We start from the raw sequence: 13,127 nt of genomic DNA on the forward strand, positions 1-13,127 counted from the left end.
TGTTCTGTGTTCTTGACCTCAGAGTGCTCATAACTGCAACCGTCCTCTTTGACAGATGACCGAGTGTCACCCAAGCCGCCGAAGCCAAGACCTCAGCCAAACCCCAAGCAGCCTGGCACTTCTGGTGAGACCCTGGGGCTCCTTGTGTGTGTTTCAGAGTTCAGTGACCTCTGTGTCAGCTGAAAGGAGGTCATTCCAGACTTAGCGTGATCCTACAGTGAATTATGGCAACCCGCTCCAGTGTTCTTGCCTGGAGAATCCCGGGGATGGGGGAGCCTGTTGGGCTGCTGTCCGTGGGGTCGCACAGAGTCGGACACGACTGAAGCGACTTGGCAGCAGCAGCATTAGTGAATTGGAGAAGGCGATGGCACCCCACTCCAGTACTCTTGCCTGGAGAATCCCATGGACGGAGGAGCCTGGTGGGCTGCAGTCCGTGGGGTCGCTAGGAGTCGGACACAACTGAGCGACTTCCCTTTCCCTTTCACTTACAGTGAATGCTCTGTGCAAGGGAATTCCAATTTTCCAGTCTTGGAAAGCAGTATTCAGAAAGATTTCTTTTTTTTTTTTTGGATTTGATGTTTAGTTTGCTGATTTTACTTCCAAGATTGCAATGGAAATTAATAAAAAAGAAAAACAGTGTAAGATTTTAAATATAGAGAATCAATTTGGGAAGGCATGGGCTTCCCTGGAAGCTCAGCTGGTAAAGACTCTGCAACGCAAGAGACCCCAGTTCGATGACTGGATCTTGAAGATCCCCTGGAGAAGGGACAGGCCACCCACTGCAGTATTCTTGGGCTTCCCTGGTGGCTCAGCTGGTGAAGAATCTGCCTGTAATGCGGGAGACCTGGGCTCCGTCCCGGGGTCGGGACGATCCCCTGGAGGAGGGTATGGCAGTCCACTCTAGTATTCTTGCGTGGAGAACCCCACGGACAGAGGAGCCACTCATCCATATACACACTCACAGACACACACATGCACACATGCGCACGCACACACACACACACGTACGAGCATGCACACACATAGATGGAAAAACCTGCGTTTAAGCATTCCAGAGAGCCTTCTCCACGAGTTCTTTCCCTATTCCCCGTTGCCCACCGAAACTCCGCATAGTCCGCTCCTGGAAACCACCCTCTGTTTCGGGCAGCTTGCCCAGAGGATGGTGGAGAATTTTGAACAGTGGAATTTGTCTCATCACGGGCTCCCTGGGGCAGGAACACTTTCCCAGGAGCATCTCACGATAACTCGGTAAGTCGAGTTGGGTGGATACATAAGCTCTCCCAGTTGTCTCTGGGACTCGAAAAAGAGTCTTTAAGAAGGCAGCATCTGAAACCATCAGGAGTCTTTCATTTTGTGGACAGAAAACATCCTTCTATGGAGCACAGCTGGGTCAGTTGAATCCCTCTTTCAGTGGGCACTAGCCCAGATTGGGCCACAGATATCTGTTCTTACATTGTAACATCTGTATTGCGAAAGTCATTGGCAACTTGGGAGGGTTGGTTATAGGGTGGACAGTTAATGGGAAAGAATTCTGTGCAGGCAGAATTTGGAATTCCCGCTTGGCCCATGGGGCGTAATTATAAGTTGCTTTCATTATTTTGATTTCGTTTTTCCTTGTATTTTTCTTCTTGACCTTACATTCTTCTAAGACTGTGAAAACGGTCGGAGTTTGGTTTTCCTGTTGAGTTTCTGGTCAGCCTGATAACTCGATACTGTCTGTATAGAAAGCCATTTCTGGTCTTCATTTCACGCACAACTTCAGTCTTCACTGTCTTTCTCCTTTAGGGAATGATAACTGGGATTTAAACGACGCCCTTGATGGTGGAGGAAAGGGTAAGTAGGCTGTCTTAAATCTCCTTCGTGTCTGACTTGATTATTCATCATTTCAAAGGAGTGTGTCTCTCTTAAAGACGTCGAATTTGTCTGACTTGATTATTTATCATTTCAAAGGAGTGTGTCTCTCTTAAAGACTCGAATTTGTCTGACTTGATTATTTATCATTTCAAAGGAGTGTGTCTCTCTTAAAGACGTCGAATTTGTTTTCACCGGGAAACCCTGAGGAATAGGTGTGTGGTTTCTGTGATTGAGTTTTTGGCTTTTTTCTGTACGCCGATAAGAAAGGCACATCATGAGCCCACGTGATGGGGGAGGATCAACCAGGCTGGGGAGGTACCTGGACACAGGTACCTTATCTTTTGTTTTAGAACTCTTAGAGTCTTTGGGGTGTGTAAGGCACTTTGAATACCATTGGTCGGGCTGAGCCTCACAGGCACGTGGGAACACGCAGGAACCCCACACTCACAAGGGGCTCCATTTTTGGTTGAACAAACAGAGGCCACACTTTCATTGCTCACGGTTCAGTGTGGCCGCCGTATTGAAATTCCTGGTGCAGTTTGGAGCACGGACGTGCAAAATGCATTTTTCACTCTGCACTGGACCCCGCACGTTCTGCAGCTGGCCCAGCCATCTGCTCTATTTTCTGTGGGAGAGACAGGAAGTGAAGGGTTATAGCTGGATGCCGACGGACACGAATCCGCAGGCGGCTGTGTGTGCGTTCATCCCCAGCACGACAAGGTGTCCCCAGCCGTGACAAAGGGCACACTTCCATTTCCCACTTAACTGTCTGTATGCAAGCGCTTCCCAGGTGGTGCCAGTGGTAAAAACAAACAAACAAAACCCTGCCTGCCCAAGGCGGTACACATAAGAGATATGGGTTTGATCTCCGGGTCTGGAAGACCCCCTGGAGGAGGGCATGGCAACCCACTCCAGTGCTCTCGCCTGGAGAATCCCTTGGACAGAGGAGCCTGGCGGGCTACAGTCCACGGGGCCGCAGAAGAGTCGGACACGACTGAGCGACTTACACGCACTCGTGGAAACGCATGTCTTGCTTTCTTGACCTCAGAGTGTGAACGCATGTCTTGCTTTCTTGACCTCAGAGTGCTCATAAGTGCAACCGTCCTCTTTCACAGGTGGCGGAGCGTCACCCGACTCACCGAACTCAAAACCTCAGCCAGACCCCAAGCAGCCTGACTCTAACGGTGAGACCCTGGGGCTCCTGGGGTTCCTTGTGTGCGTTTCAGGCTTCCGTGATCCCTGTGTCAGCTGAAAGGCGGTCATTCCAGGGTTAGCGTGATCGTACAGTGAACGCTCTGTGCAAGGGAATGCCGATTTTCCAGTCCTGGAAAGCAGTATTCAAAAACATTTTTTTTGTTGTTGTTTTGGATTCGATGTTTAGTTTGCTGACTTTACTTACCAGGTTTTAATGAAAGCTCAGAAGTATTCAGTGTGATTTTTAATATAGAGAATGAATCTGGAGAAACATATGAGCTTGAGCAAAAGCTCTTTGTTTTTTTCTTGATGCTTTTTGCTTTTTCTCACCCATCTTCGTGTGCTCAGAGACATTTGACTGCCATTAGTTTTCTCAGCTGAAGAGCTGTCGAAACTTCCCATTTTGAGTGGGCTTCTTTTGTTCATTGAAATGCATTATTTGTTTGTATATCTTGCACATTTATGTATTTGTTTGATGGTATTACCAACTCAATGGACGTTGAGTTGGAGCAAACTCTGGGAGATGGTGATGGACGGGGAGGCCTGGCATGCTGCAGTCCGTGGGGTCGCAAAGAGTCGGTCAAGACTGAGTGACTGGCTGAACTGATTTATTTGTTTAATTTTTAACCTGGAAAAATAGGAATAATGTCCATCTTCTAACACAGTGAAGGGGATTATTCTCTCTAGTATTTTATATCCGTTTAAATGCAAGCAATGGTAAGTGAAACTGTCAGCCTTTAATTCATACTGTGTTATAACATTCTTGTTCACTTGCCAACTCGCGTCGGACTCTCCACGACCCCATGGACTGCAGCACGCCAGGCCTCCCTGTCTGTCCATCACCAACTCCCGGAGCTCGCTCAGACTCATGTCCACCCAGCCAGTGATGCCATCCACCCACCTCATCCTCTGTCGTCCCCTTCTCCTCCTGCCTTCAGTCTTTCCCAGCATCAGGGTCTTTTCCAGTGAGTCGGGTTTTCGCATCAGGGGGCCAGAGTATTGGAGCGTCAGCTTCAGCATCAGCCCTTCCGCTGAAGATTCAGGCCCGATTTCCTTCAGAACGTACTGGTTGGGTCTCCTTGCAGTCCAAGGGACTCTCAGGAGTCTTCTCCAGCACCGCAGTTACAAAGCATCAGCGGCGCTCAGCCTTCTCGATGGTCTGACTCTCGCATCCGTCCACGACCGCTGGGATAACGATGGCTTTCAATGTGCAGACCTTTGTCGGCAATGATCTGTATCTGGGTTTGCTTTTTAATATGCTCTTTACGTTTCTCGCAGCCTTCCATCCATAATGTCAAACTTTTCGCCAACGAGGATTCCAGAAGCATTTTCTGAAGTTGTTCGCAGGTTTTAATCGTACGAGTTTTCTTGGCAGTTAGGTGCCACCACACCTGATGGCTGATTCTGAAGATGGTGTGTGTCTTCTGATCGTTCAGAATGGCGGGTCTCTTAGTTTATCATAGTTGAGAACGTGGGTGTCCCAGGGGGTCAGCATGGGCGTCGGAGGCGGCCTCTGAGGAGGGTGGGGGGTGGTGGAGGGAGGTCAGCACTGCCGAAGAGCCCGCGTGATGGGGGAGAATCAACCAGGCTGGGGAGGTACCTGGACACAGAGCTGCAAAGCAGACAGACAGTGCGCGCACACACTCAGGCTCAGATGCAAGGCACACGTGCCCACGTACATGCGCAGCGCTCGCTCAGGACATGCGCAGCGCTCGCTCAGGACATGCGCAGCGCTCGCTCAGGACATGCGCAGCGCTCGCTCAGGACATGCGCAGCGCTCGCTCAGGACATGCGCAGCGCTCGCTCAGGACATGCGCAGCGCTCGCTCAGGACATGCGCAGCGCTCGCTCAGGACATGCGCAGCGCTCGCTCAGGACATGCGCAGCGCTCGCTCAGGACATGCGCAGCGCTCGCTCAGGACATGCGCAGCGCTCGCTCAGGACATGCGCAGCGCTCGCTCAGGACATGCGCAGCGCTCGCTCAGGACATGCTCGTGCATGCAGACACACGCGTGTGAACACGTGTGCACTCACGTCCCTCCGGGCGCTGGTGCAGTGGGCCCCATGCAGTGTGCACGCTCTGGGCAGCACACGCACGCATGCAGGCACACGAACACACACGCAAACGTGAGACGCACATCCGTACACACACATGCGCGTACGCACGCCTGTTAGTTGGAAAAACCTGCCCGTGATGACCAAGCCTGTTGCTGTCGGTGCAGCCTTCCAGAGAGGCTTCTCCACGTGTTCTTTCCGTATTCCCCGCTTTCCCACCCAAACTGGGCGTCTCCCAGTCCTGGAATCCCTCTGCTTTGGGCAGCTTGCCCAGAGGACGTGCTGGATAAATCGAGCTGTGGAATTTGTACCATCACGGGATCCCTGGGGGCAGCAACAATGTTTCCCACTAGGGACTCCTGCGATCCCTGTTGGGTGGATACATTGCAAGCTCTGCCAGCTCTCGCTGGCACTTGAAAAAGCGTCCTTAAAACAAAGAAGGCAGCCTCTGAAACCATCAGCAGTGGTCACATCATTTCTGTCCAGCACAACGGGGTGTGGAACATCCACGTCGCAGAAGTTGTCTGCAGCTTGGTAGAGGACGGTGGTTATACGTTGGATGGTCAGAGGCAGAGAATGCCCCATAGGCCGAAGCTGACACTGTGGCTCAGTTCTCGAGGCCTAATTGATGTATAAAGCACTGTCATTAGTTTGGTTTGGCTTTATTCTTTTCCTTGAGGAGGCGAGTGAGGTGAAAGCAGTCGGGAATTTGGTATTTCTCTGGAGTCTTTGGGCTTCCCTGGTGGCTCAGCTGCTAAAGAATCCGCCTGCAATGCAGGAGACCTGGGTTCGATCCCTGGGTCGGGAAGATCCCCTGGAGAAGGGAACAGCTACCCACTCCAGTTCTCCGGCTTGGAGAATTCCTCGGGCTGTATAGCCCATGGGGTCGCCAAGACTTGGACACGACTGAGCGGCTTTCACTTTCTTGACCCTTTGCTCAGTCTGATATTCTGTAGCATCCGTACCGAAAACCATTTCTGCCGTTCATTTCAGCTAGAATTTCAGTGTTGAGCGTTTTTCTCCTTTAGGGAATGACGAGTCTGCTTTAGAAGATGCTGTTGGTGATGGAGGAAACAGTTAGTAATTAGCCTTAAGTCTCCCATGTGTCTGACTGGCTTATTTATCATTTCAGAGAGGCTTGTCTCTTTGAAGGAAGTCGACTGAGGTTTCACTCAGAAAGCCTAAGGAACAGGTGTATTGCTTGTCGTTGTTGAGGTTTTGTCTTTTATCCCTGTGCTTACTTTCATTTTGGGCTTTCTGGGTGGCTGCTGCTGCTGCTACTGCTACTGCTGCTAAGTCACTTCAGTCGTGTCCGACTCTGTGCGACCCCATAGATGGCAGCCCACCAGGCTCCCCCGTCCCTGGGATTCTCCAGGCAAGAACACTGGAGTGGGTTGCAACTAGTGGTATAAAGAACCGACATGCCAGTGCAGGAGACTAAGAGATGCGTATTTGATGCCTGGGTGGGGAGGATCCCCTGAAGGAGGGCATGGCAACCCACTCCAGTGTTCTTGCCTGGAGAATCCCATGGACAGAGGAGCCTGGGGGGGCTGCAGTCCACGGGATCTCAAAAAGTTGGACACAGCTGAGGTGACTTAGCACACATTGAGTCTGTGGTAGCATTTAGGTCTGTAAAAACCATGTTCGGACCTGAATTTATAAAATTTGTGTTGCTAAAAAATGCTCACCATTATGTGAGGCTTCAACAGATAACTTGAAAGATCAGGGGTCAGACTTGTTGTTGACTAGCTCAGTCGTGTCCGACTCTCTGTGACCCCATGAATTGCAGCACCCCAGGCCTCCCTGTCCATCACCAACTCCCAGAGCTTGCTCAAACTCATGTCTGTCAAGTCAGTGATGCCATCCAATCATCTCATCCTCTGTCGCCCCTATCTTCTCCTGCCTTCAATCCCTCCCACCATCAGGGTCTTTCCTAAGGAGTCAGCTCTTTGCATCAGGTGGCCAAAGTATTGGAGCTTCAGCTTCAGCATCGGTCCTTCCAATGAATATTCAGGACTGATTTCCTTTAGGATGGATGGGTTTAATCTCCTTGCAGATCAAACACCGGCACAGTCCAACAAATAAGAGGTCGGTGGCTTTGGATTTTTTTTTTAGACAGGACAGGAAGATCTGGGCTTAAAGCTCAACATTCAGAAAACTAAGATCACGGCATCCAGTCCCGTCACTTCATGGCAAATAGATGCGGAAACAGTGGAAACAGTGTCAGACTTTATTTTGGATGGACAGGGAGGCCTGGCATGCTGCGATTCATGAGATCGCAAAGAGTCGGACACGACTGAGCAACTGAACTGAACTGAACTGAAAATCACTGCAGATGGTGATTGCAACCATGAAATTAAAAGACGCTTACTCCTTGGAAGGAAAGTTATGACCAACCTAGATAGCATATTGAAAAGCAGAGACATTACTGTGTTTACAAAGGTCTGTCCAGTCAAGGCTATGGTTTTTCCAGTGGTCATGTATGGATGTGAGAGTTGGACTATAAAGAAAGCTGAGTGCTGAGGAATTGATGCTTTTGAACTGTGGTGTTGGAGAAGACTCTTGAGAGTCCCTTGGACTGCAAGGAGATCCAGCCAGTCCATCCTAAAGGGGATCAGTCCTGGATGTTCATTGGAAGGAGTGATGTTGAAGATGAAACTCCAGTCCTTTGGCCACCTGATGGGAAGAGCTGACTCATTGGAAAAGACCCTGATGCTGGGAAAGATTGAGGGCAGGAAGAGAAGGGGACGACAGAGGATGAGATGGCTGGATGGTATCACCGACTCAGTGGACATGAGTTTGAGTGAACTCCGGGAGTTGGTGATGGACAGGGAGGCCTGGCGTGCTGCAGTCCATGGGGTCGCAAAGAGTCGGACACGACTGAGCGGCGGAACTGAACTGAAGAGCCGGGAGTTTGGTTGGGTGAGGTCGCACAGCCTCTGAGTGGTCCCTGCCGGGTCCCCTCTGCTGTGTATTTATCTCCTCACCCAGGAGCCTCCTCGCTAAGCTGGGAGGTCCCCTGTGCTGGTCCTGGGGACGGGACGAGGTGGCGTTTGGCATCCCTCTGGGGAGCCACTTGACCGGATTGGTAGTGGTGTGCATGGCGAGATGAATTCCGGTTCCAGGGGTGAATTCCAGGCAGAGGCTCTGGAGTCGGGGTTCCCTCTGTGGCTCCCCTGGGGTCCCGGCATCTCAGGCCTCAGCCCTGCTATCTTCCTCCAGGCGGGGCCACCAGCCGGCCCCCGTACCCCCGACTCCGTGGTCTCCCCCGTGAGCGTTTCCTCCTGCCCATCACGGCGCTCTGTGCTTCTCCCCACAGAGGAATCGCCAGGCGTGATCCCGGGGATCGTGGGTGCCATCGTGGTGGCCTTGGGAGGCGCCATCTCCAGCTTCATCGCCTACCAGAAGAAGAAGCTGTGCTTCAAAGAGAATGGTGAGGCCGCTCACCGCCACCTCCTTTCCGGGGGGTCTGGGTACCGCATATTAAAAAAAGCTAAAACAGAAGCAGAGCTCTGGTTGGCACAAACCGCGGGGACGGTGGCTGAGGGTCCCTAACACGGCTAGAAAACCGGGATCTGACTGTGCCGCTTCGATTTGGGCGCTTCCTGCTTCTATCCGTGTGAGCTTGTGCAAGTTCCTAACCATGCCACTTTGGAAGGTTTTTATGTAACGAGGACAGGAGAGGTGATGGTCTGTGCTTTAGACTTCCAGTGATGCTCAGTGAGGTTGTGTGTGAGAGTCTGGACGGGTTGCCTGGCAGAGAGTGCGGAAGGAACGTTATCTCTTGTGATGCGTTCATTGTTACTGACGTTTGCAGCCACTCTCATCCACTTGCTAGCCCCCACCCGGTGGCTCAGCTGGTAAAGAATCCCCCTGCAACAATGCTGGAGACCTGGGTTCGATCCCTGGGTGGGGACGATCCCCGGGAGAAGGGAATGGCAACCCACTCCAGTATTCTTGCCTGGAGAATCCCCATGGACAGAGGAGCCTGGCAGGCTCCAGTCCATGGGGTCGCAGAGAATCAGACACCACCAAGCGATTCACACACCTCGTCGTCTTTAGGATAACAGCCATAGCCGTGGGGCCGCCATATTATTCTCTCAACCCAAGGGAATTACAGCGGAAACACCAGGCAAGTGGTTCCCTTTTTGCTGGAACCTGGGACCAGGGGATACTCAAAATAGTTGGACGGCCCAGACAGTTTGTAGGCGGAATGTGGAGAATGCCGCAGTCAGCAATGTGGTGATGGGACCTCCGTCAATGGGCATTTGGGCCCTTGTCCTCAAGTCCTGTTAACTTGGGATTTGTGTTGACGTCAGCAAACTCTACTACTTTGAACACGACTGACCTTTGTGCATCTCTGGAAGGCTGTTGTCTAGGTCTTGCTTTCAGAACCACTAGAGGAGCGGGTTGTGATACGGTTTGTGGGAGGCCGTGTGGGCCCTCTTCCTGGGAGGAGACTTGAGGTGTTTGAGCGTCTCATCCTATGTAAGATCCTGAGTCCTTACTGGGCCGTCTGCCTGCTGATGTTGTCTGCCTAAGGGCCTGCTTCCTGAGGGATTTTGGGAAATTCCCAAGGAGACTTGAGTTGATGCTGATGGAGAGGGAAAGTCAGCCCCGAGGGTTGGAGTCTGACCCTCCGTCTTGCAGCATTTCAGGCCCGCAGACACGGTTTGCAGCCCGAAGTTGACAGTCCGACGCGGGCGTTTGGGTGCAGAAATCTAAACTAGGCGGCTCTTTTTATAGCCCTCTGTTCGCCAGAGGAGGGTAAGGGTTGCCTGATGGCATCTTATTTCCCATGTGGGTGTGGGTGCCTTCCATCTGGCCGCTCTCAGGATGGTGTGCTAGACTGGCAGAAGGGTGGGCATCCAGCAATGCCCAAATGGACAGATGACCGAGTTCCAGGAGATACTCGTAAAACTTCTGCAATTACAATCTAGGCGAGGCTAGAGGGAACACAAGCCAAATATATAGATATGTATTTTTTTCTTTTGTTTATCCTAGAACAAGCAAAAAGAGCTTCAGAGAGGAAGCCTTCGATGGAAGGAAATCAGTGTTTCCTTTCCCTTTTTTATTTTATTTGGCTGTACGAGGTCTTAGTTTGGCACGTGGGATCTAATTCCCTGGTCAGGGATTGAACCCAGGCGCCCTGCATTGGGAGGGCAGGGTCTTGGCCACAGGACCACCAGGGAAATCCCAGTGTCTCTCTTTCAAGTACATTTTCCCCTTGTCTGAAAGATGCTTAAACTCAGAGCTTGGCACTCAAGCCCGGAGACGAGGAAGGCGCTCGACAGGGAAAGTGAGCACCGGGGTACCAGCCCCAGGATTTTCTGAGAAAACCGGAATGTGTGTGGGCTCATATGAACAGCAGAGTCGAATGCAGAGCGGTGAGGAGTCTTTCTGGCTCGGTGGGTAAGATGCTCCGTGTTGAACCCAGGCGTTCCAAAACGAGTTTAGTGTCTGTCGTCAAGTTACGTGTTTTGATGAACCAAGATGGCACAGAAACGTCGAAACCTGGTCCATCAGGCGCGGGAAGACCCCAGGGGACCCTTTTTCAGCGTGCTCTGCACACAGGGCCGTTCTGTGAGAGTCGTCTTTTCTGGGGTGTTTCTTGTGAGACGTGCGGAACCCACGTGGAGCTGTGAGTGTGTGGAGTTTCCGTTTCGGAAGGACGTGGCTACCACGGCGGGCCCCAGCGTGTGTCTGTGTTGTCTGTCGCTGGACGTGGTGGGTGGCTGACGGCTCGTTTGCTCACGGCAAATCTCCTGGCTGCTCCCTTAGTGCCCCTGGGGGCAGGGGATTCTGGAGGCTTGGGTGACAGTGAGCCATGGGCACGCACCCTCCCATTCTCCCCTCTTGTCCTGGCCTCCTCCTTCCAGCCTTCCTCTGTCTGCCTCCTGATCCGTCCGTCCTCCTTTCTCTTCCTTGCTTCCTTCTGTCTCTCCCTTTCTCCCTTCCTCTTGGTCTTTCTTCCTTTTTCTTTCTTTCTTTTCCTGCCCCCCCCCCACTGTCCCCCTCCCCCTTAACCCCAGCATCCACTCCAGTGATGCTCTTGCCGTATCAGCCCGTCTGCTTAACTTCTGAGCCCGGCAGACGGACGTATCTCTTAACAGCTTGCTGCTGCCCGCACCCGTGGGCTCTTGCACCCGAAGCCAGGCTCTCAGATATTTGTCTCTGATTGATTTTGGTTTTCTTTTTATTTATTTTTTCATTGTCCTTTTCCACTCTTCCTTTGCAGATGAGTCGAAAATCTAGGGGACGCGTGGAGAACCCTGGGCAGGGGCGTGGAGATGATCCTTTCTGATCGGCATCTGTCTTGAAAAGCAAACCTTGTCTGCCCCCTTTTTTTTTTTCCCCTCCTTGCTACTAAGACGTTTCCCCAGGGACGTTTCTCCCTGACCCCTCAGGCCGTACTGTGACGTGTCTATGTTTTCTGCCTTGTCGAAGCACAGAAGCTTGGGATGCTGTATTCGAAGGCGCACTTTGCCTTCAGAGAAGTGAAGACGAATGCAGACGTGGTCCCTTTTAAAGTGGGAACCGACACACACAAACGGGGCTGGGGGGCTTCCGGGAACAAAACCAGCTTTGCCAGTCACCTTCCATCCTTGCCTGTTGGGTGGACCATCCTGTCTGCAGGGGGTCTCCCCCCTCCCCTCCCCGGGGCAAAGCCAGCCCTAAGCCATAGGATATGGCCTTTCACACTAATGATGGAATTTGTAACTTTCTGACTCCATAGGCCCTGGGTTTTTACAGCCCATTACCATGAAGTGGTTTTTTTTTTTTTCTAATTCTTTCCCTAATTGGTTTTTGCCAATTACGTGAATTTCGCAGTTCTCAGCGAAAAAAGGAGAACCCGCATGCTTACGGACAACCTGAAAATCTCACCATCTTCAATTGCTTTTTTGTTTTAATTCTTTTTAATTGGAAGGTAATCGCTTTACACGGTGATGTTGGTGTCTGCTGTACAGCAGCGTGACTCAGCCGTATGTATACTTATATTGCCTCCCTCTTGAGTCTCTGTCACACCCTCCCGTTAACCTCCTTCCCAACCCCGACTTAAAATTTCTGAGAATGTCAGTGCAGAAGTCAACGATGGACAGGGTCTGTGACCGCCTAGAATTCGTGCATGCTTGCACCCCTCCGTAAACACGGAAGTCAACACCGGATCTTTCTTTCCCTTTTTCGCATCAGACCATCTCCTTCTTGCGTGTAAATACGAGTTTTCTTTTTCCAGCCTCGTGCTGAGGGTCAGGGCCGTGTCCCTTCCCAGGGTGGTACAGCTGGTACTGGTCTGGAAGCTGAGTTGCACGATTTGGGATTAGTAACGGGAGGTGGCTTGAGAACCCCGCAACGGGGTGTCTCTCAACGCTCTTCTCGTGGGCCCACCACCCTCCACCAGTCACCGTGATGGCCTTGACCCTGGTCACTTCCGCGGCCGTCTGTGTCTTTGAAGGGAGTAGTCTCGGTTTTGAGGAAATGAAGCCTGCGTCTCGGTTAGCGTGCATGCATGCTCAGATATGTCCGGCTCTTTGTGACCTCAGCAACTGTAACCCGCCAGGCTCCTCTGTCCATGGGATTCTCCAGGCGGAAATACTGGAGTGGGTTGTCTTTAAAATAGTTCATTTTTAGTTGGAGGATAATTGCCTTACAATACTGTGTTGCTCTCTGCCGTACATCAACAAGGGGTTCCCTGGGGGCTCAGAGGTTAAAGCGTCTGCCTCTAATGTGGGAGACCTGGGTTCGATCCCTGGGTGGGGAAGATCCCCCTGGAGGAGGGAAATGGCACCCACTCCAGTATTCTGGCCTGGAGAATCCCATGTACAGAGGAGCCTGGCGGGCTACAGTCCATGGGGTCGCAGTGAGTCGGCCTCGACTGAGCGGCTAACACTATATGCGTTAATATACAAGAGTTACCTTTCTCTTTCTGACTTAGTTCACTCTGTATAGCAGAGCTCATCCGCCTCGTTTGAACCGACTCCGATGCAAATAAATGCGTTTTGACTGGGAACATCGTGTGTTTTTTTT

General features: G+C 51.7%; 1 protein-coding gene across 2 annotated transcripts in view; it reads left to right on the top strand.

The window, feature by feature from the left end:
• Positions 1-13,127, top strand: part of LOC138431373 (CD99 antigen) — a 31,393-nt gene that overhangs the window by 16,724 nt on the left and 1,542 nt on the right. Inside the window, exons 5-9 of one of the 2 annotated variants that reach the window (XM_069573490.2) lie at positions 56-124; positions 1,786-1,833; positions 2,970-3,038; positions 8,422-8,535; positions 11,341-13,110. In XM_069573490.2, the coding sequence (XP_069429591.2) occupies positions 56-124; positions 1,786-1,833; positions 2,970-3,038; positions 8,422-8,535; positions 11,341-11,357 (317 nt within the window). In that variant the 3' untranslated portion in view covers positions 11,358-13,110. Of the gene's footprint in view, positions 1-55; positions 125-1,785; positions 1,834-2,969; positions 3,039-8,421; positions 8,536-11,340; positions 13,111-13,127 lie in introns of those variants that run through there. The other variant, XM_069573489.2, reaches the window with a different exon arrangement.

This window comes from Ovis canadensis, chromosome X (genome assembly GCF_042477335.2).
Source record: "Ovis canadensis isolate MfBH-ARS-UI-01 breed Bighorn chromosome X, ARS-UI_OviCan_v2, whole genome shotgun sequence".
NCBI lineage: Eukaryota > Metazoa > Chordata > Mammalia > Artiodactyla > Bovidae > Ovis > Ovis canadensis.